Source organism: Oncorhynchus kisutch, unplaced genomic scaffold (assembly GCF_002021735.2).
Source record: "Oncorhynchus kisutch isolate 150728-3 unplaced genomic scaffold, Okis_V2 scaffold1847, whole genome shotgun sequence".
NCBI lineage: Eukaryota > Metazoa > Chordata > Actinopteri > Salmoniformes > Salmonidae > Oncorhynchus > Oncorhynchus kisutch.
This window is the reverse complement of record NW_022263792.1, coordinates 1-24022: the sequence shown is the minus strand read 5'-3', so window position 1 is coordinate 24022 and position 24022 is coordinate 1. Positions and strand designations below refer to the sequence as shown.

General features: G+C 40.9%; 1 protein-coding gene and 1 pseudogene across 1 annotated transcript; both read left to right on the top strand.

Annotated features, from left to right (window-relative positions):
• The window catches only part of LOC116368103 (transmembrane channel-like protein 6), a 32792-nt pseudogene extending 18088 nt beyond the window's left edge, over positions 1-14704 (top strand).
• Positions 14705-21788: 7084 nt separating this feature from the next.
• LOC116368104 (centromere protein X-like) lies at positions 21789-23010 on the top strand. Its single transcript, XM_031819104.1, has 5 exons — positions 21789-21839; positions 22107-22155; positions 22303-22356; positions 22645-22733; positions 22838-23010. The coding sequence occupies exons 1-5, from the start codon at positions 21804-21806 to the stop codon at positions 22850-22852; spliced, it is 243 nt and encodes an 80-aa protein (XP_031674964.1). The 5' UTR covers positions 21789-21803; the 3' UTR covers positions 22853-23010.
• The last annotated feature ends 1012 nt before the right edge of the window (positions 23011-24022 follow it).

The window sequence follows — 24022 nt, the reverse complement described above, 5'->3', positions numbered from 1 at the left end:
TTCTCAAACTAGGCACTCTAATGTACTTGTCCTCTTGCTCAGTTGTGCACCGGGGCCTCCCACTCTTTCTATTCTGGTTAGTGCCAGTTTGCACTGTTCTGTGAAGGGAGTAGTACACAGCGTTGTACGAGATCTCCAGTTTCTTGGCAATATCTCACATGGAATAGCCATCATTTCTCAGAACAAGAATAGACTGACGTGTTTCAGAAGAAAGTTATTTGTTTCTGGCCATTATGAGCCTGTAATCGAACCCACAAATGCTGATGTTCCAAATACTCAACTAGTCTAAAGAAGGCCCGTTTTACTGCTTCTTTAATCAGATCAACAGGTTTCAGCTGTGCTAACATAATTGCAAAAGGGTTTTCTAATGATCAATTAGCATTTTAAAATGATAACCTTGGATTAGCTAACGCAACGTGCCATTGGAACACAGGAGTGATAGCTGCTGATAATGGGCCTCCGTACGCCTATTGTCACGGCCGTCTTCCTGGAACGAATAAGTGGACCAAAGCGCAGCGTGGTGAGTGTACATTACTTTATTTCTAATGTCGCCAACAAAACAAACAATACAAAACGATCGTGAAGCTTAAGAGGGCTATAGTGCCACTAACAAAGTCAACTACCCACACTAAAAGGAGGGAAAAGGGCTACCTAAGTATGATACTCAATCAGAGACCACGTTAGACAGCTGTCCCTGATTGAGAACCATACCCGGCTAACACAGAAACACAAATCATAGAAATAAAGGACATAGAATGCCCACCCAAATCACACCCTGGCCAAACCAAAAAGAGACATAAAAAAGGCTCTCTAAGGTCAGGGCGTGACCTTACCCCCCTCCAAAGGTGTGGACTCCGGCTGCAAAACCTGAACCTATAGGGGAGGGTCTGGGTGGGCATCTATCCACGGTGGCGGCTCTGGTGCGGGACCTAGAACCCGCTCCACCTCTGGCTCACCCCGCTTTGGTGACGCCTCTGGTGTGAGGACCCTCTCTGCGGGCCCCGGACTGGGCAACCTCTCTGCGGGCCCCGGACTGGGCAACCTCTCTGCGGGCCCCGGACTGGGCAACCTCTCTGCGGGCCCCGGACTGGGCAACCTCGCTGCGGGCCCCGGACTGGAGGCTCCGTGCCATGGATCGTCGCTGCAGGCTCCGTGCCATGGATCGTCGCTGCAGGCTCCGTGCCATGGATCGTCGCTGGAGGCTCCGTGCCATGGATCGTCGCTGGAGGCTTCTTCCTGGGCACAGGACTCACCAGGCTGAGGAGACACACAGGAGGCCTGGTGCGTGGGGCGGGCCTTGAAGGCGCACTGGGGGTCTCGAGCGCAGAGCTGGCACAACCCATTCTGGCTGGATGCCCACTTAAACATTCAAATCACAGGGCTTTTGTTCCATTATTCAAGTTACTGTACAAATTCACTGCAGCCTAGAGTAGAATGATTAAAAATTATGCAGTTATTCATTGTGTTGTAGTGTAGGTGGGATCATTCTATTGTCCCTTAATAACAAGATCAATAGGTGACCTTTTTGACCTGTTTCATGGCTTCACTGTTCTTTCACGCGCAACGATGCACCAGGCCTCTCTGCTGCCTATCAGCTATTCCTTTTTGTTCTTCTGGATTCATATTGAAAATGTATGCAGCTGTTAATGCTTTTATGTGTGGTATGATTGCCTATTGCAGATATGGACATACGATCCAACTACAACTTATCACTGAATGGTGGATAGAGCTCAGAAAAGCCTAGTGCATAAGGGAAGTACCAAAACTCCTTGACATAGGGGAGGCTCATCTGCTTGCATGAGGATATTTGGCAAGGATGGAAGAAATTATATTATAAAACTTGCAAAAGACAAATGTAAACCAGTGGAAAAAAAACACACTACCCTCCCCTGTGCCCAATACAACATATATATATATAACACACTACCCTCCCCTGTGCCCAATACAACACATATATATATAACACACACTACCCTCCCCTGTGCCCAATACAACATATATATAACACACACTACCCTCCCCTGTGCCCAATACAACATATATATATAACACACACTACCCTCCCCTGTGCCCAATACAACATATATATATAACACACACTACCCTCCCCTGTGCCCAATACAACATATATATATATAACACACTACCCTCCCCTGTGCCCAATACAACATATATATATAACACACACTACCCTCCCCTGTGCCCAATACAACATATATATATAACACACACTACCCTCCCCTGTGCCCAATACAACATATATATATAACACACACTACCCTCCCCTGTGCCCAATACAACATATATATATAACACACACTACCCTCCCCTGTGCCCAATACAACATATATATATAACACACACTACCCTCCCCTGTGCCCAATACAACACATATATATAACACACACTACCCTCCCCTGTGCCCAATACAACATATATATATAACACACTACCCTCCCCTGTGCCCAATACAACACATATATATATAACACACACTACCCTCCCCTGTGCCCAATACAACACATATATATAACACACACTGTACCCTCCCCTGTGCCCAATACAACACATATATATAACACACTACCCTCCCCTGTGCCCAATACAACACATATATATAACACACACTACCCTCCCCTGTGCCCAATACAACATATATATAAAACACACACTACCCTCCCCTGTGCCCAATACAACATATATATATATAACACACTACCCTCCCCTGTGCCCAATACAACATATATATAACACACACACTACCCTCCCCTGTGCCCAATACAACATATATATATATAACACACTACCCTCCCCTGTGCCCAATACAACATATATATATATATAACACACACTACCCTCCCCTGTGCCCAATACAACATATATATATATATAACACACACTACCCTCCCCTGTGCCCAATACAACATATATATATAAAACACACACTACCCTCCCCTGTGCCCAATACAACATATATATATATAAAACACACTACCCTCCCCTGTGCCCAATACAACATATATATATAACACACACTACCCTCCCCTGTGCCCAATACAACATATATATATAACACACACTACCCTCCCCTGTGCCCAATACAACATATATATATAAAACACACTACCCTCCCCTGTGCCCAATACAACATATATATATAACACACACTACCCTCCCCTGTGCCCAATACAACATATATATAACACACACTACCCTCCCCTGTGCCCAATACAACATATATATATAAAACACACACTACCCTCCCCTGTGCCCAATACAACACATATATATATATAACACACACTACCCTCCCCTGTGCCCAATACAACATATATATATATATAACACACACACTACCCTCCCCTGTGCCCAATACAACATATATATAACACACACTACCCTCCCCTGTGCCCAATACAACATATATATATATAACACACTACCCTCCCCTGTGCCCAATACAACATATATATATAACACACACTACCCTCCCCTGTGCCCAATACAACATATATATATATAACACACTACCCTCCCCTGTGCCCAATACAACATATATATATAACACACTACCCTCCCCTGTGCCCAATACAACATATATATATAACACACACTACCCTCCCCTGTGCCCAATACAACATATATATATATAACACACTACCCTCCCCTGTGCCCAATACAACATATATATATATAACACACTACCCTCCCCTGTGCCCAATACAACATATATATATAAAACACACTACCCTCCCCTGTGCCCAATACAACATATATATATATAACACACTACCCTCCCCTGTGCCCAATACAACATATATATATATAACACACACTACCCTCCCCTGTGCCCAATACAACATATATATATATAACACACTACCCTCCCCTGTGCCCAATACAACATATATATATAACACACACTACCCTCCCCTGTGCCCAATACAACATATATATATAACACACACTACCCTCCCCTGTGCCCAATACAACATATATATATATAACACACACTACCCTCCCCTGTGCCCAATACAACATATATATATATAACACACTACCCTCCCCTGTGCCCAATACAACATATATATATATAACACACTACCCTCCCCTGTGCCCAATACAACATATATATATAACACACACTACCCTCCCCTGTGCCCAATACAACATATATATATATAACACACTACCCTCCCCTGTGCCCAATACAACATATATATATAACACACACTACCCTCCCCTGTGCCCAATACAACATATATATATAACACACACTACCCTCCCCTGTGCCCAATACAACATATATATATAACACACACTACCCTCCCCTGTGCCCAATACAACATATATATATAACACACACTACCCTCCCCTGTGCCCAATACAACATATATATATAAAACACACTACCCTCCCCTGTGCCCAATACAACATATATATATAAAACACACTACCCTCCCCTGTGCCCAATACAACATGTATATATAAAACACACTACCCTCCCCTGTGCCCAATACAACATATATATATATAACACACACTACCCTCCCCTGTGCCCAATACAACATATATATATAACACACACTACCCTCCCCTGTGCCCAATACAACATATATATATATAACACACTACCCTCCCCTGTGCCCAATACAACATATATATATAACACACACTACCCTCCCCTGTGCCCAATACAACATATATATATATAACACACTACCCTCCCCTGTGCCCAATACAACATATATATATAACACACACTACCCTCCCCTGTGCCCAATACAACATATATATATAACACACACTACCCTCCCCTGTGCCCAATACAACATATATATATATAACACACTACCCTCCCCTGTGCCCAATACAACATATATATATAACACACACTACCCTCCCCTGTGCCCAATACAACATATATATATATAACACACTACCCTCCCCTGTGCCCAATACAACATATATATATATAACACACTACCCTCCCCTGTGCCCAATACAACATATATATATAACACACACTACCCTCCCCTGTGCCCAATACAACATATATATATATAACACACTACCCTCCCCTGTGCCCAATACAACATATATATATAACACACACTACCCTCCCCTGTGCCCAATACAACATATATATATATAAAACACACACTACCCTCCCCTGTGCCCAATACAACACATATATATATAAAACACACACTACCCTCCCCTGTGCCCAATACAACACATATATATATAAAACACACACTACCCTCCCCTGTGCCCAATACAACATATATATATATATAACACACACTACCCTCCCCTGTGCCCAATACAACACATATATATATAAAACACACACTACCCTCCCCTGTGCCCAATACAACACATATATATATAAAACACACACTACCCTCCCCTGTGCCCAATACAACACATATATATAAAACACACACTACCCTCCCCTGTGCCCAATACAAAAAATTTTTGTTGGAAAACCCTCCCTTATTTTGGACCCCCCCTAGTAGGCCTTGCAAGTGGAGCAATTTTGCTCTCCCACAAAATGAGTTCCCATATTTGGGATAGTATAGACTCTCTTCAGATGTTAATGAGTTCCCACCACAGTTGTTGTAATGTAGTATATTTTGACTTTGGTATCTTGGTCTGTCTCTACAGTGCTGGGAGAGCTTTGTTGGTCAGGAGCTGTATCGTTTCCTGCTCGTGGATTTCATATTCACGGCTCTCTACACAGTCTTCGGAGAATTTATTTGGAAGTAAGAAGTGTTTTATGGTAATAATTCCTGTAAGATGTACTGACACTCCCCTCTAACCCCATGTTGTGGAGATTTGTATGTGTTAACCTACAGTACCAGTCAAAAGTTTGGACACGCCTACCACTTTGGACACGTTTTTCTTTATTTTGACTATTTTCTACATTGTAGAATAAGAGTGAAGACATCAAAACAATGCAATAACACATATGGAATCGTGTAGTAACCCAAAAAATGTTAAACAAATCTAAATATATTTGAGGTTCTTCAAAGTAGATACCCTTTGCCTTGATGACAGCTTTGCACACTCTTGGCATTCTATATGTCGTCATCTGGAATGCATTTCAATTAAAAAGTTCTGTCATTTATTTTCTTAGTGTGTTTGAGCCAATCAGTTGTGTTGTGACAAGGTAGGGGGACGTATACAGAAGATAGCCCTATTTGGTAAAATACCAAGTCCATATTATTGCAAAAACAGCTCAAATAAGCAAAGAGAAACGACAGTCCATTACTTTTTAAGACATTAAGGTCAGTCAATCCGGAACATTTCAAGAACTTTGAAAGTTTCTTCAAGTGCAGTCGCAAAAACAATCAAGCGCTATGATGAAACTGGCTCTCATGAGGACCGCCACAGGAATGGAAGACCCAGAGTTACCTCTGCTGCAGAGAATAAGTTCAATAGAGTTACCAGCCTCAGAAATTGCAGCCCAAATAAACTTAAACAGCATTGCTACCACAGCATTCTGCAGCGATATACTATCCCATCTGGTTTACACTTAGTGGGACAATGATCCAACACACCTCTAGGCTGTGTAAGGGCTATTTGGCCAAGGAGGAGAGTGATGGAGTGCTGCATCAGATGATCTGGACTCCACAATCACCCAACCTCAACCCAATTGAGATGGTTTGGGATGAGTTGGACCGTAGAGTGAAGGAAAAGCAGCCAACAAGTGCTCAGCATATGTGGGAACACCTTCAGGACTGTTGGAAAAGCATTCCAGGTGAAGCTGGTTGAGAGAATACCAAGAGTGTGCAAAGCTGTCAAGAAAAAGGGTGGCTGCTTCGAAGAATCTAAAACACTTTTTTGATTACTGTATGATTCCATATGTGTTATTTCATAGTTATGGCTTCACTATTATTATGCAATGTAGAAAATTAGTAAAAATAAAGAAAAATCCTTGAATGAGTAGGTTTAGAATGAGTGGGTCTAAACTTTTGACTGGTACTGTGTATTCTACTATTTTCATATTCGCTCTACTTGCTCTTTGGAGATTCTATCTGGAAATATTTGAGTGACTAACCAGCTGAGCATATTTTGAAGATGTTTGTGTAGATAATTCATGTGCAATGTAACTGGTATTCTATTTTCACTGTGCTTGACATGCTCTCTGGGTAATTTGTGAGGAAGTCGGTCGTGAAGTTGTGAGTGCCAGAACTGCTTGAGCATTTGTTTGTTTCACATTCACTGTGAGATGTACTAACACTACTATTTTAATGTTGACTGTGTTCTACAGTCTTTTGAAGGATGGTTCAAGAGTCCATTACCTTCATTAGCCAGACAGCTAAACAGTAACCAATACAGGTTTTTGTAATATTTGTATGTGATTGTATTTCTGTTCTTGTCATATTAGCAGTCATTCTGTATAGTATGTTCAAGTTGTAACTTCCAAAGTGTATTTGTGAAATGGAAATGTGTAAATAAGTATACCTTTTTTTTAATAGAAGTTGTACGTGGCAGACCTGCTGAACATGTTTAGAATTCCTGTAAAATGTACTGATACTCCACTCTGTTTCCCCCCCATAGGCGGTTTTCTCAAGGAGTGCTGAGGAGAAGGAGGAAGCCAGTGTTTGATATCGCCCGTAACGTACTCGAGCTCATCTATGGGCAAACCCTCACCTGGTAAAATGCCTGTTGGCATGCCATGAGTCGTCTCACCTCGTATCTCTGTGACATAATTGTTTTGTCATGCTTCGTTAGATGCTGCAGGTGCCGTCAGCCCTGGGACGTCTCTTTCTTTTGATGATAATGTCAGAGGTTTGTGTGGTATTTATGTCTCCTTCTCTGTCATCTTTTCCCACAGGCTAGGCTTGCTCTTCACTCCTTTACTGCCAGCTGTGCAGATCCTCAAGCTGTTGTTGTTGTTCCATATGAAAAAGGTAGGTAGGTCCCAGCTCAGAGCTCAACCAGTGTGACTATTTCAGTGACAGTGGTACACTCCTTAAAAGAGGTCAAACTATCATGTCCAAACTCTGCACTTGTCATAACCAGAGGCCCAAAAAGTGTTGACAAACGATTAGGTAAGTAAAGGTCCCGTCCAGAAACTTATGGTCCCCAACTTAATTCCCACCCGCTCATGCCCTGTTCGCCTGCCTTCTATGACCTTGTTCACTTTGACCCGAGGCACTTCCTTCAATTGAAAATGAATAGGATCCGCCATTTTGTTGCCAGCTATCGCACTCAGTGGAAACCCCAGCGGTGTTAGACTCATTAGTCTTTCTTCTTTTGTTGCTGTTTGCCCTCCTCAGAGCAGTCTACTGGTGAACTGCCAGGCATCCAGGAAGCCGTGGAGAGCCAGTCAGATGAGCACCCTCTTCATCTCTCTGCTGTGTTTCCCCTCTTTCCTCGGGGCCATCGTGTCTGTGACCTACACCATATTGACGTGAGTCTGTCCAACACACACATGAGCGGTGTCTGACACACACACACACACACACACACACAAATATATCAACCTGTACCAATGTAGGCGCAAGTATGCATGCATACAGTACATGCACCTTTTCACTTTTGAGTCTGTTGCTATGTAACATCCCTTGAAAAGTACACATCTCTGGAATTATCCTGGGAAGGACAACATGAACAGAAAATATATTTCAGCCAGAACAGTACACTTCAGGTTGACACTGCAGTATGAAAAGGATGTTGTGGTCCAAATGTTTCTTCCACTCTTCCCTTTGCCTCCACCCATAGGATTAAGCCCTCCTCTGGCTGTGGTCCTTTCAGGAACCTCCCCTTCATGTTCCACTCAGGCAAACAGTGGGCCCAGGAGCTGAAGAGTACCAACCACAAGCTGGCCTGGCTCAACTGGGTACACCACTGCTTGGTGGAGAACCCCCTCTTCCTGTTCCTGTTGGCAGGTGTCTTTCTGTGAGTCAGCATCCAACAAGGACATTCTTTGGACTGCTCTGGATATTTCTTGTTGTGTGCCGTTTGGCTGACACTATTATGCAAAGCCACTAACAGTACAGTGTATGTTATGTTCACCTACCTGGCAGTTAATTTTTCCTCTCTCTTTTTCAGAATGGTCATTTACATTCACACCCAAGTTTTAGACGGCCAAAGGAAAACAATCAGTCTGCTACAGAAGCAAATAGAAAATGTGTGTGTGTATATGTATAGACAAAACACTTCTGTTTCATTTAATATTCTTACTAAGATCGATCTGTGTGTTGATGGTTACTCATCTGTTATTTTTCATCACCAGGAGGGGAAGGACAAGAAGTTCTTAATTACTAGTCTGCAGGCCATCCATGAGAAGAGGCAGTATCCACTGTCCCCTTCCTCCAGGCCACAGGGCAGTGAGGTGAGTGACCCTGACTGCGCCGTGTTCATTAGCGTACGCAACAGGAAAATGTTCAGCAACAGAAAATTAAAATGTTCAGCAACAGAAAATTAAAATGTTCAGCAACAGAAAATTAAAATGTTCAGCAACAGAAAATTAAAATGTTCAGCAACAGAAAATTAAAATGTTCAGCAACAGAAAATTAAAATGTTCAGCAACAGAAAAGGAAGTCCAGGTAGGCCCTCCCTGTCTGTGTGCTTTCTTCTGTTTGGTACCTAATGAACATGACCCTGTTGTATGACCTCCAAGAGCTGCTGCTGTGATTAGTCTGTACCAAAACCATGGTGTTGTCTTCTGACAGATCTGTCTTGTCCTGCAAACACAGATTCAGGTTGATGTGTTAGTCTAAACAGATTCAGGTCATTTCTGTCAAATATTACATTGGTTTCCCTTATGTCATTTCAGGTTTAATATGTTTTAGTGGAAGATTAAATTATTCCAGAGTATTCATTGGATGCTGCATGTTAAATTTTCGACTCCCATCACATCAAGGATATTTGGCTGCTATCAACCAGTTAAAGTGAACTCAAAGTGGAGTAATGTGTGTGGTGAAGGACATTGAGACATTTCTTGTAGAATGTAACTATGACTGATATGTGTTCAAGACTATTGGAATGTAAAGTAACTGAGACTGATGTATATTCAAGACCATCCGAGGTGTGTTTTATACTAGTATGGTAGTATAACTGTTTAATTTGCCTTTTGTTAATATATATTTATTGTATCTAGGCTGCCTGTCACCGCTTTCAAGCTTCAATGTATACTGAACAAAAATATAAACGCAACATGCAACGATTTTACTGAGTTACTGTTTGTCATGACGTTGCAGTCTTTGGGTACAGCGAGCACCCCTCCCTCTGCACCAGCCCTTTTCTATGCACCATCCCCCTACCCCCCTGTCTCCTACACCCAGGCTGCTGTGGTCAGAGAGAGGTTGTAAATTCCTGGAGGAGAACCGCCGAAACATCTGCCCTATAACGACATGAATGTCACTCTGAACTATCCATTCTAACCACAACAGAGAGAGAGAAGGCGGACATACTCTCCAACAGAAACAAACTTAACAGAGATCAAGACGACACACTGAGCGTAAATATATATATTGATTGCAATTGTTCCCGAATAAGTGAGCGTTCATGTGCAAAGGATTAGCATTTCAATTGTTATAATATTTAACTTTGTAGTCTCTCGTCTCAGTTGACCCCCACTTTCCTTTTTGTCCACCAAGCTGCAATACCGGTTTATCCCACTAGGGAACCTCCGTTATTTCCTTGTAACTATCTACTGTTTGTTTATGCATTTCTGTGAATTACTTAGTAAATAAATATTTTAAGACAATTGATGTATGGATGACTCATAGTGAAGACTGGGTTCATGTAGATAACCAACAATTTACGACGTTTGGAATGAGACTAACATGAGGTAAATAATGATTAATTAATCAAGACTGATTGATCAGATATTAAAATATCTAAAAGTTATATTTGGAAAATTATAATTTTGTAATCTGAATATTTTCCTTGGCGCCCCTACTTCCTAGTTAATTACAGTTACATGATTAATCAGTTTAACCTCTCTGGGAAATGTGGGACTGTAGCGTCCCACCCCGCCAACAGCCAGTGAAAGTGCAGGGCGCAAAATTCAAAACAAAAATCTCATTAAAATTCCTCAAGCATACAAGTATTTTACACTATTTTAAAGATAAAATTCTCATTAATCCAGCCACAGTGTCTGATTTCAAAAAGACTTTACAGCGAAAGCACCACAAACGATTGTTAGGTCACCACCAAGTCACAGAAAAACACAGCCATTTTTCCAGCCAAAGAGGAGTAACAAAAAGCAGAAATAAAATTAATCACTAACCTTTGATCTTCATCAGATGACTCATAGGACTTCATGTTACACAATACATGTATGTTTTGTTCGATACAGTGCATATTTATATCCAAAAATCTCATTTTACATTGGCGTGTTATGTTCAGTAGTTCCAAAACATGCGGTGATTTTTCAGAGAGCCACATCAATTTACAGAAATACTCATAATAAACATTAAGAGATACAACTATTATACATAGAACTGTAGATAAACTTCTCACAGCAACTTCTTTTTACATAAACTTCTCACAGCAACCGCTGTGTCAGATTTCCCAAAAACTTTACGGAAAATGCATACCATGCAATAATCTGAGTACGGCACTCAGACCAAACAACCCAAAAAGATATCCGCCATATTATTTTTGCCTGACATATGAGTTATGTTATACTCACATCATTTAAACAGTTTTAGAAAGTTCAGAGTGTTTTCTATCCAAATGTACTAATATGCATATATTAGCAACTGGGACTGAGGAGCAGGCCGTTTACTCTGGGCACCTTATTCATCCAAGCTACTCTACACTGCCCCAGCCATAAGAAGTTAAACCTTATAATGCATATATTGCTAATCTGTGGTCCAGGACCCTATAAATGTAGTGGGGGAGGGTCTTCTAGCCCTTCCCCTTCTATTAACACAATATAAGCATTATCAATTATTAGAATACATCAATCATTTTGTGCAGCCCCTATCATGACCCCCAAGATGACCCGCATCATTGCCTAGATTGTTACTTAACATTCATTGCTAGGAGGCGACATATCACAAAGGGAAGGAGGGGTGAACAATGCCCATTTACTCAGAAATTTCTGTGGAACTCAATCCAGTAATATGTGAGTTATGCTGCAGGATGAGTCACATGGAACTTGTAGAAAGCCAAGAGTAGGATTGCATCATCTTCTTGTGAAGCAGGAAGAGAAACCTTGTACCCACCCCGAATCCACCTGTTGAGTTATATCTTATGATGGGTTTTCCTATGCAATGCTCTTAGGGCTACCAAACAAACAGGTGGATGTACATCTCTACGACCTCTGTTGGTATGTAAGACAATATATATATATATATATATATCATTATACTACTAGTGAAAGATCACATTTTGACCTTTTTATTGCAGAAAATAAAGTCTACTCTGGAAATATTAGTTGTATCTTGCTCGAACAGGTAAAGTTAATTATGACTGATACATTTTTTAAATATATTTTATAAAGCATAGAATAAGTTACACTGATCGATTTTTGTTTTTGTCTGAAGCAAATATCCAAAGACTACAGCATTTCACAGGGTCAAATGAAATGAAATATTGATTTATTCTGTTTCCCTCTAGTTATGGAGAAAATGGAGCCTCAAAGGAGAGTGTACATATTTCTCCCTAAAAAACACAGGACCGCTTTGGCCAAAAAGTACAAACTGGTAAACAAACACTTGTTTTTCTGACCATCCTAAAACACACAGGATCTTCATTTGACCAGTTTGTCACAGCAGGAAAATAATCCTGCAGCAACAGGAAATGTGGATTATAATTAATGGACATTTTTTAGTTAACAACAGGGTTATCAAATTAAGGTTCGATATCTGTATGATATCTGCCTATGAATGGATGTAGTGTATTTTTCATAGTATTCCTATTACAGACACACAATATAGTTACTTTACCATGATAACATTTTAAAATACAAAATGATGCCATTCATATTTTTATCTGTTGGACAGGATCACGGGCTTGTCATTAAGGATCTCAGCACTAACGTAAATGAAGGAATCCTACAAGCTTACTTCCGACAGTGGGGCAGCATTACAACATGCACGGTAGGCTGATAAAGTCATATCAATTATTGTAATATTAGCCTCACGTGGATAAGGCCTAAACCATACCTTTTTTAAAGGGGCAATCTGTAGTTTTAAACAACATAGCAATCACCCCTCCACCTTTTTTTTTACACTGCAGTCAGTGGAGTAAAACAAGCTTATATTTTGCATTCTAATGGGACAAGACAGTTGAACTAATCTCACAAGGTATTTATAAGTTATATTCCTCAAGAGTCAATGGCTGTATATCAGTAATTTAAAAGTCCATAAATGGATGTAGCTATTACAGATTGACCCCTTTAAAACAACTTTATTATCTTGGATTATTGGTGTTTTTATTGGTTATGGTAATGGTCCGTCCTTTGAAAACAGATCAAGAAGAGTCCACAGGACTCTGACTCAAAGAGTGCCAGTGCGTTGGGATACGTGAGTTTTTCCTCTGAGGAGGAGGCAGATACGGCAGACTGGGCGGGTCCTCACTATATAGGAGGCATGGAAGTGGAGGCCAAGAGAGTTGTCAGTCTGAAGGTAAATCAAAACAGAGCATTAGGCAAAGACTTGTTGAATGAATCAGCAATGTTTCTATGTCATATCAACCAATAAAGTAAATACGATCATGTTGAATCAATGTGGAAAACTGATTGGATTTACAAAAAGTCATCAACATAAGAGAATATCATATTTTTTCACTTCAATCCACTGACTTGTTGTTGTTGTTGTGATTACACATTGGAAACATGTTTTAATGAGTGCTGTGTTGACATGGTTGTGTGTAGGTTGCTTTTATCCAGCACATGCAGCCAGTCTTATCGATATGTCACTGTCTGGGTCACAGGTCTTTCAGCACCAGTCAAGTCTTAAGTCTCAACAGGGCGAGTCTGAGTCAAATCTCAAGTCTCTCTCTTCATAAACAGATGTGTGTTCTGATCCATGCAGGGTAACATTGCGTTGCAGGTTAGACTCTTCTAGGTCAAAGGTCAATTTGTTTGAAAATGTATATACTTTGATTCAATACTTGACTATTAAAACACAGAGTCAAGTCTAAAGTCATATGCAAGAGTCCAACAGAAGTTACGAGTCACTGTTTTTGCAACTCTTTTACCATGCTAAAATCTAATCTTTCATATAGATGGATGACCCAGAAGGTTGAGGTCATCCCAGCCAGGTCTATCCGCAGACGTGACTATGGGTCTGTTCATCAATTGAGCATCTCCTCGAATGTATCAGAGGCCGGATGATACTGTACCTACGTTATTATTTTTTAAGCAATTTTGGATGGGATACATGGATTATTTGTTGAAAAATAAATGTAGATTTTAATTTTTTTTCTATGATTTGGTTTGATTGTAACAAACTGTTTTCAGATGTCTTATGTACCTTGATTTACTGATTTGTAATGAAATGCCAATTGTTTTCAATGTTGTGAACATTATAAGGCCTATGTTGCGTTAACTTTTAGTAGAATAACCGAAGATATTACTAGAAAGGGACATTTCCTAAAGAGAATGTGTTTTCTATAAGTATTTATGATCGTGACAGCAATAGTAGTAATGATTGATTGATTACATTTATAGGGCCCTGTAAATCTGCGATATGCTGACGGAATCCAGACATTAAAGCAGAATTTAACAATGTTCAAAAATGTATATCTTTTATTTTACCTTTATTTAACTAGGCAAGTCAGTTAGCAAATTCTTATTTTCAATGACTGCCTAGGAACAGTGGGGTTTGTCAGCTCGGGGGTTTGAACTTGCAAACTTCCAGTTACTAGTCCAACGCTCTAACAACTAAGCTACCCTGCCACCCAGTGGTTATAACTTTGAAAGTAAGTATCAACAAAATGTAGCCTATTGAAAATGTAATACATTTGCCCACGTTTATCATGTCATAAGTCATGAACACAATGCATCAATGATTCATATTTTCTGCAAACTTCTAGAGGGCAATGATACTTGCATTCGCCATCACACTGCCCTATCCAATCTGGACAAGAGGAATACCTATGTAAGAATGCTGTTCATTGACTACAGCTCAGCATTCAACACCATAGTACTCTACAAGCCCGTCATTAAGCTTGAGGCCCTGGGTCGACGGTACCACAGTGGAGAAGGTGTAACGTTTTTTAAAGTTCTTCTGCGTACACATCACGGACAAACTGAAATGGTCCATGCACACAGACAGTGGGGTGAGAAGGCGCAACAGCACCTCTTCAACCTCAGGAGGCTGAAGAAATGTTGCTTGTCACCTAAAACCCTCACAAACTTTTACAGATGCACAATTGAGAGCATCCTGTCTGGCTGTATCACCGCCTAGTACGGCAACTGCACCGCCCATAACCGCAGGGCTCTCCAGAGGGTGGTGCGGTCTGTACAATGCATTACCAGGGGAAAACTACCTGCCCTCCAGGACACCACCTACAGCACCCGATATCACAGGTTTGCCAAAAAGATCATCAAAGACAACAACCACCCGAGCTACTGCCTGTTCCCCCCGCTACCATCCAGAAGGCGGGGTCAGTACAGGTGCATCACAGCTGGGACTGGGAGACATAAGCTATTTCTCAAGGCCACCAGACTGTTAAACAGCCATCACTAGCAAATAGAGGCTGCTGCCTACCTGCAGACTCGATATCATTCGCCACTTTTAATAAATGGATCACTAGTCACTTTAATAATGGCACTTTAATGTTTACATCTCTTGCATTACTCATCTCATATGTGTATATACTGTATTTTATACCATCTATTGCGTCTTGCGTATGCCGCTCTGTCATCGCTCATCCATATATTTACATATTCTTATTCCATTCCTTTATTTACATTTGTGTGCATAAGGTAGTTGTTGTGGAATTGTTAGATTACTTGTTATTGCAGATATTGCTTCACTGTCGTAACTAGAAGCACAAGAATTTCACAATAACATCTGCTAACCATGTGTATGTGACCAATAACATTTGATTTGATTTGAATTCCTTGTCTGTATGTGTGGTGCGCAAGCCTGCCACTTTGTGTAGCTGTTAGTGAGGATTCTAATGAAAAGTGTTCTGGTAGATGGAAAGGCTTTCCCATAAACCTTTGCAATTAGATGTTAACTACAAAGTAGCCTATGCTTACCTTACTAATCAATCAGTGGGTATTTGTTTAGCAAACTCTGCCATCACGTCTGCACTACAAAAACACTTCTAAACTGCCTCTTGCTACTGTAGGTGCACACTGGAATTAAAGGGTAAATACACCCCAAAATCAAACATTTGCAAAAGAAATCCAGACCTCAAAAGTGGTCTCTTGATGTTGTTTTGCTTTGGACTTCAGAACATCAAATTGTATTAGTCACATGCGCCGGATACAACAGGTGTAGTCCTTTCAGTGAAATGTTTATTTATGAGCCCCTCACCAACAATGCAGTTAAAAAAATACAGATAAGAAATAACAGTAACAAGTAATTAAAGAGCAGCAGTAAAATAATAATAGCGAGACTATATACAGGGGGGTACCGGTAAGTTGAGGTAGTATGTACATGTAGGAGTTATTGAAGTGACTATGCATAGGTGGCAACAGAGAGTAGCAGTGGTGTAGAATGGGGGGGAATGAAAATAGTCTGGGTAGACATTTCATTAGATGTTTAGGAGTCTTATGGCTTGGGTGTAGAAGCTGTTTAGAAGCCTCTTGGACCTAACAGAGAGAACAGTCTATGACTAGGGTGGCTGGAGTCTTTGACAATTTTTAGGGCCTTCCTCTGACACCATCTGGTATAGAGGTCCTGGATGACAGGAAGCTTGGCCCCGTTGATGTACTGGGCCGTTCGCACTACCCTTGTGGATTGAGGCCGAGCAGTTGCCATACCAGCCAGTGATGCAACCATTGCTCTCTGGTACAGCTGTAGAACCTTTTGAGGATCTGAGGACCCATGACAAATATTTTCAGTCTCCTGAGGGGGGATGGGTTTTGTCGTGCCCTCTTAACGACTCTCTTGGTGTGCTTGGACCATGTCCAATTTAGTTGTCTTCTATTAAAATGTTGTTTTCTTGTTGTTTTTTTCTTGATAAACTGAAGGAAAAAAACGTGAGAACGGAAACCTTAAACAAAATGGAGGAAACGGAATTTGGAATTAAGACTAATTGGAATCAGGCAACAACAAAAAAAATACTGATTTTACAGGGCCCAACATTTATGTAGTGCCTTTCCAGATGATGACAATCATTTGTGCCAAAACGCTCACCACAGCTGGAGAGGTGAGGAGTGATACATGCCAATTAGAAATGTGGGGAAGGTTAGGTGTGCCATGATGTAAATGTACATGTTAGCAGATGCTCTTATCCAGAACAGGGGCAAATAGGGTTAAGTGCCTTGCTCAAGGGCACATCAACAGATATCACCTCAGGGATTCAAACCAGCAACCTTTCAGTTACTGGCCCAACGTTCTTAACCGCTAGGCTACCTGCCGCCCGGATTTAGCCAGGACGTTAACACTCCTACTCTTACGATAAGTGCCATGGGATATGTAGTGACAGAGAGTAAGGTCACACGTTAACGTCTCATCCGAAAGAGAGCCTCCTACGCAGGGAAATGTCCCCATCACTTCCCCTGGAGCATTGGGATGTTGATCTTAAGACTAGAAGGAAGAGTGCCCCCTACTGGCCCTCCAACACCACTTTCAGCGCATCCAGGGACCGACCAGGAAAGACCCTGCTTGGCTTCATAGGCAAGCCAGCAGCAGGATGCACGGTGGTATGCTCATGGTACTAATTGGGTTTTCATAGGCTATGGGTTCTGGACAAACTGGTTAGGTAGTGAAATATGAAGCTCTGCTCTACTGCTTTGGTTAAAAGGGCATACTAGCTTTCAGATGTTGCTAGTTTGTTTTAATGAAATGCTGAGTGTTCCAAAACCACTAAGGATCAATGTATTTTGCCCCACGTGGACCTTATCCATACTGTGACCATGATCATTAAAAATGTGGGTTGGTGATTCTGGGTAAGGGCCGATACAGCTTAACATGTAGTTCTTCACACCTGTGTGTACTTGGGCAGAGCCAGATTTTTTTGGAACAATGTGCGCTCTCTGGTTCATGCAGAGATGTTTTTGTTCTCTTCCCATTTGTGGTGAAAGCAAAGAAGAATCACGTTGAAAACATCAGAAAATGCCACTGTTGGCTAATTTGAAAGAACACCAAATGCATAAGTCAAACTGCCACACTACGCCACCCCAGGTTTATACAAGAGCATGGGGTGCTCTGCCTAACACACATACAGGTTGTTAAAGAGCATGGGGTGCTCTGCCTAACACACATACAGGTTGTTAAAGAGCATGGGGTGCTCTGCCTAACACACATACAGGTTGTTAAAGAGCATGGGGTGCTCTGCCTAACACACATACGGGTTGTTAAAGAGCATGGGGTGCTCTGCCTAACACACATACAGGTTGTTAAAGAGCATGGGGTGCTCTGCCTAACACACATACAGGTTGTTAAAGAGCATGGGGTGCTCTGCCTAACACACATACAGGTTGTTAAAGAGCATGGGGTGCTCTGCCTAACACACATACAGGTTGTTAAAGAGCATGGGGTGCTCTGCCTAACACACATACGGGTTGTTAAAGAGCATGGGGTGCTCTGCCTAACACACATACAGGTTGTTAAAGAGCATGGGGTGCTCTGCCTAACACACATACAGGTTGTTAAAGTTTGGGTTGAGTGGCAAAATAAACAAGTCTATAACAGTTTACATGTTTTATTTCTCCTTCACCATTAGTATAAAACCTTAATCATTCAAGATTCTCAATTTTTTGCCTGGTTAAAGTGAAGGAGAACACAGCTAATATACAATAAACAAAACCAATTAAAAACAGGTTCATGTGTAGGTTCGACGGAATCACGAATTACACATTTATTTAACATATCAATATAACATAACAATATATACAAGACGCATGTCTTGTATTCAAGATCCTCAATGGCCTGGCTCCCCCTGCACTCAATATTTTTGTTAAACAGAAAACCCAGACATATGGCAGCAGATCCACAAGGTCTGCCATGAGAGGTGACTGTATAGTTCCCCTAAGGAAAAGCACCTTTAGTAAATCTGCATTCTCTGTGAGAGCTTCCCATGTCTGGAATACACTGCCATCAGACACACATAACTGCACCACATATCACACTTTCACAAAATGCTTGAAGACATGGCTAAAGGTCAATCAGATTTGTGAACATGGTCCCTAGCTGTGTGTTGCCACTCCATGTTGTCTGTTGTCTGTAGCTTGTGAGGTGTGGAAACACTTTGTTGCTTTTATGAATTTTGTCTTGCTGCTTTTTGTTTTATGCTGCTCTGTCTGTATGCTACGTCTTGCTTGTCCTATGTTGCTCTGTCTGTATGCTATGTCTTGCTTGTTCTATGTTTCTATTGTCTATATTGTAATTGTTTTTAATAACCTGCCCAGGGACTGCGGTTGAAAATGAGCCGGTTGGCTAAAACCGGCACTTTTACTGAAATGTTGATTAATGTGCACTGTCCCTGTAAAAATAAAAATAAACTCAAACTCAAACATCAAAGAGAACCCAACCGCTCAGATGAGCTCCAGCGCTCCGTTTTTACATTGTGTCCTAAAAACAGATTTTCACCAAGTAAGCAGCTTAATTTACCCTGTCCCGCAGCTCAATTTTCCCTGGGTAAGGGGTATTTTGTGCCACAAGAAGTTTTTTTTAACAAGCTATGTTTTCAAAACTGTAATATTTACATGAATTCTGATTATTTCCAGGGATACACATCATCCTGAAAAATATGCAAATATATTTGTTAGAAAGAATACTATGTTTCCCTTGATGGGGTGATGCTGAATGCAAAAAACGTTGCTTGACTTACCCCACTCTCCTCTACAATAGGAAATAGACATTTACTAATAAAAGCGAGAGCACAGGTCTAACTGTAGTCAGATTAGAGGGGAATTGATTGACCTATGTCCATGGTGCTGAAACTCCACTATAGCAGTCATTTGCTTGTCTGGTTGTTTAGCGCAGCATGCATGGGATATTCACCAGTCAACACAATTAGCGGGTTATTAGCTAATGAATTCCATTTTCACTAGGCTATAATATCCTCAAAATATCTTACCAGTCAGCCAACAGTGCTTCATGGGCCTACATTAAAACTAGGCTACATACAAAAAATAGTTTGGACTTTGAGAGAACTTTGAGTTGATGAATTTGCAACAAATACAACAAGAAACAATTAGATTCCTGTGTATATTTTAGATGGTGTATGATAATTGGTGGCTGTGATTGCTGTGATCTCTTTGGCCAGTGTAATTCCCTGCCTCTAATACAGCATGTTTATCTGACTGGTTGTCCTTGGGAAAGCTGTCTTGTGGATTATTTTATAACTTTACAGGAGTAGAGACATTGTACCCCCTACTGGCTGTAAAATGAAACTCAACCATCCCTCACCTCTTTTTTTATCTCTCTCTCTCTCTCTCTCTCTCTCTCTTATCATCTTTTATTTCTCTCTCCTCTAACCCTGTGACTTTTCTGTGTCTCTGAAGGTGGATATGAAGATATTTCACTACAAGGTTCACCTGTCAGAAGAGGTGTCAAGGGCAAACATCAAATTCAAACCCTGTCACACCTACCTGGTAAAACCGCTGCTGTGACACACACACACACACACACTGAAACACACTCACCTCTGTATCCCACTGGTATCACCACATATTTTCAATGTGGATAATTGGGTAGTATTGGGTTGAGACGTTAATCAATGCGATTACCCACTCAAAAGGACAGCTAAAAATGGGTTGAATTTCCAATGTTGCATCACTATGCTTTCAACCATCTAAAAGCACAACAAAATTCCAATGGAAAAACAATGTCTGATTTTTGGTTTAGTTGTCAACCAAATATCTATCACTGCGCTTTCAACCATTTAAAACCACAGCAAAGTTCAAATGGGAATTTCAATTATATTTAGTTTATTTATACAACAGATTAATGTGTTATCACTGTGCTTCATTTATTAGCAGAACCAAATGACCTGGATTGCAGTTGAAATGACATTAAAAGTGCACGTGATCAATGCCATTTGAAATTTCCACAGATTTTTTTCACATTTGTGAAGATCCCCACAAACCTTCAACGACCTACAGTATGTATGCTATCTTCAACCTGCACGCTTTATATGATTACATAAGAAGAAATGTATAGTTACAATAACTATGGGTGTGTTACTCATTAGTTTGGAAGATAGCCTTAACTTTAGGCTCTTTAATGTATTACAAAAGTATTATTGAATTGTGTTTGGTTGACAAGGCAACCACATATCAACATATAAAAGAGATGTGTCTACTGCATGGATAGTTCCATCTGAGCCACTAATAGCATTCTTTAACTTTTATTGTTGGTTGAGTTGGAGACGTTAATCCAACATGTCATTTGTTAACTTGTCGAAAAGTTAATAGGCTATTTATAAAATAAATAAAAATAGGCTATTGTATTTCAAAAGTGATATTGAGTTTGGTTGAAGGAGATTTATCTTCTGCTTGGATAGTTTCATCTGTTAACACTGTAAATGCACTTTAAACTAGCAAGCACACACATTTTCTTAAGACATTTACTATTTTCCACATTTCTATTTGGTACTATTTTTCCTTTGGAATAGAAGCGTTGCGCGATGCGTTTTACGTAAATAATCACGGACTCGATGCAGCCAATCACTGCTGAGAGCGCGTTGATCGACAAAAACTGAAAATGGCGGAAAGCAGCGCGGAAGTCACATTCAAAAAGGTAAGAGAAAGTAGCCAATACTATAATTGTTATATGTTGTGAGTCACATAATTCCGACTAAAGCAAGATCACAAGCCACATTTTCAAATTAGACTGAGCAGACTGTATGGAGCTAATTCAGCGGGGTAGCGCGCTAAATCATCAGCCTACTGGATACTTCTGACAACACTGGCAGTTGTTTTTGGAAGCAGTTCACTACAGTAACTTTAACGTGCTGTTATCGTGCATACTGTTATTCAGAATCATGGGTTTTCTCTTTCTTTTTAGGAGACAGTAAGCAAAGTCTGTCAAGCTTCTTCAAGGACGAGAACTAAAGGCGAGTTGCTAGCTAGTGGAGTTGTTTAATGTAACTATCCCTGGAAAGGAGGTTGGACCTGATCATGTTTAGTCAAATGAAGCAGCAGTTGTAGGTCTGTTAACTAAGTCATCGCATTTTGACCTTTGTTTCTTTGTTTTTCTCAAGTCGGTGCCGATGCTGTCCTCCTTATGGCAGAGATGCTACATGTGTTTGTTCAAGGTAAGTTCAAACGATTGATTGTGGCTGTAATGTACATGGAAATCAATGGAGGTGTTTTTATACAGGCTGAGATGATGGTGTTTTATATAACTTTCAATATGAGATGAAGATATCAGGATTCGTAAAGCATCTTAGAGTAGGAATACTGATCTAGGATCAGATGTGTCCCCCTATCCATATAATCGTATTCATTATGATCTAAAATGCTGAATGCAAAACTGTGCCTAGATCAGCAGTCTTTACTCCGAGTTGCTTTAGGAATACAGACTCTGACTCTTTGTTTCTCAGAAGCTGCACAAAGAACGATAAAACAGGCTGAGGCAGAGGACTGTGACCGAATGGACATAGAACACTTTGAGAAGATCCTGCCTCAACTGGTGTGTAAATATACCATGAATTCTATTAAATATCCTCTCCTATTATTGTCAAGGAATGACAGTATAAGAATCAACAGTCATAACATATTTCATTTCTTCCCCAGCTGTTGGATTTCTAGTATGACTTCAGGCCAGAAGATGGCGCCAGAGAGCTAATCCAGTCCTCAATTCAGAATTCGAGAGATTGACCAACTCTTGGAGGACAATGGAAGTAAAGAAAAAGGCTTCTGTTTTGTTTGTAAACGTAAAGAAGCACTTATTTACTTCTATTGTCCTCCAAGAGTGTCTGAATCTACTTCTTCTTAATTCATGCACCTTGGTTGGGAGAGAGGAGGGATCCCTTCCACCGGTCCTACATTCAGCCCATTTAGGATATCTATTGTAATAGTCTTTATTTCCGTTACATTGCAACACGGTCTCGTCCGAACTCTGTACATTTTGCCTCTGTGTGTTTTGCCTTCGGTTGTTGTTTGAAATGATTTGAAAACCAATGTGCTAAACTAGAGTAAAAGTTGTTGCGTGCTTTTTTTATTTATTACATCAGTCTGTGAACACCTATTTCCCTGGGGAAACATGTATTGTGAAACCTAAAATTCGTTTTCATTGTATCAGTTGTGTTGATAAGGAATTCACACCTAGTACTCCAGCAGCATGGGGAGGATTCAGGTGTTGACCATAAAACATATACCGGTGACCCTTATGGGACATCACTTTGGATTTGAAATTATGGTCACATGGTTTAAGGTGCAGACGGCCTGTTTAATGGTTAAAGGTGCAGACGGGCCGCTTTAATGGTTAAGGTGCAGACGGGCCACTTTAATGGTTAAGGTGCAGACGGGCCGCTTTAATGGTTAAGGTGCAGACGGGCCGCTTTAATGGTTAAGGTGCAGACGGGCCGCTTTAATGGTAAGGTGCACACGGGCCGCTTTAATGGTTAAGGTGCACGACGGGCCGCTTTAATGGTTAAGGTGCAGACGGCCGCTTTAATGGTTAAGGTGCAGACGGGCCGCTTTAATGGTTAAGGTGCAGACGGGCCGCTTTAATGGTTAAGGTGCAGACGGCCGCTTTAATGGTTAAGGTGCAGACGGCCTGCTTTAAATGGTTAAGGTGGCAGACGGGCCGCTTTAAATGGTTAAGGTGCAGACGGCCTGCTTTAATGGTTAAGGTGCAGACGGGCTGCTTTAATGGTTAAGGTGTGCAGACTGGCCGCTTTAATGGTTAAGGTGCAGACGGGCCGCTTAAAAATGGTTAAGGTGCAGACGGGCCGCTTTTAATGGTTAAGGTGCAGA

Excerpts from the sequence above, each read along its gene's own strand:
- LOC116368104 (XM_031819104.1), top strand. The coding sequence starts at position 21,804 with ATGGCGGAAAGCAGCGCGGAAGTCACATTCAAAAAG. Across the intron at positions 21,840-22,106 it reads CGGAAGTCACATTCAAAAAG|GAGACAGTAAGCAAAGTCTG; the intron begins GTAAGAGAAAGT and ends CTTTCTTTTTAG. Across the intron at positions 22,357-22,644 it reads GCTACATGTGTTTGTTCAAG|AAGCTGCACAAAGAACGATA; the intron begins GTAAGTTCAAAC and ends TTTGTTTCTCAG.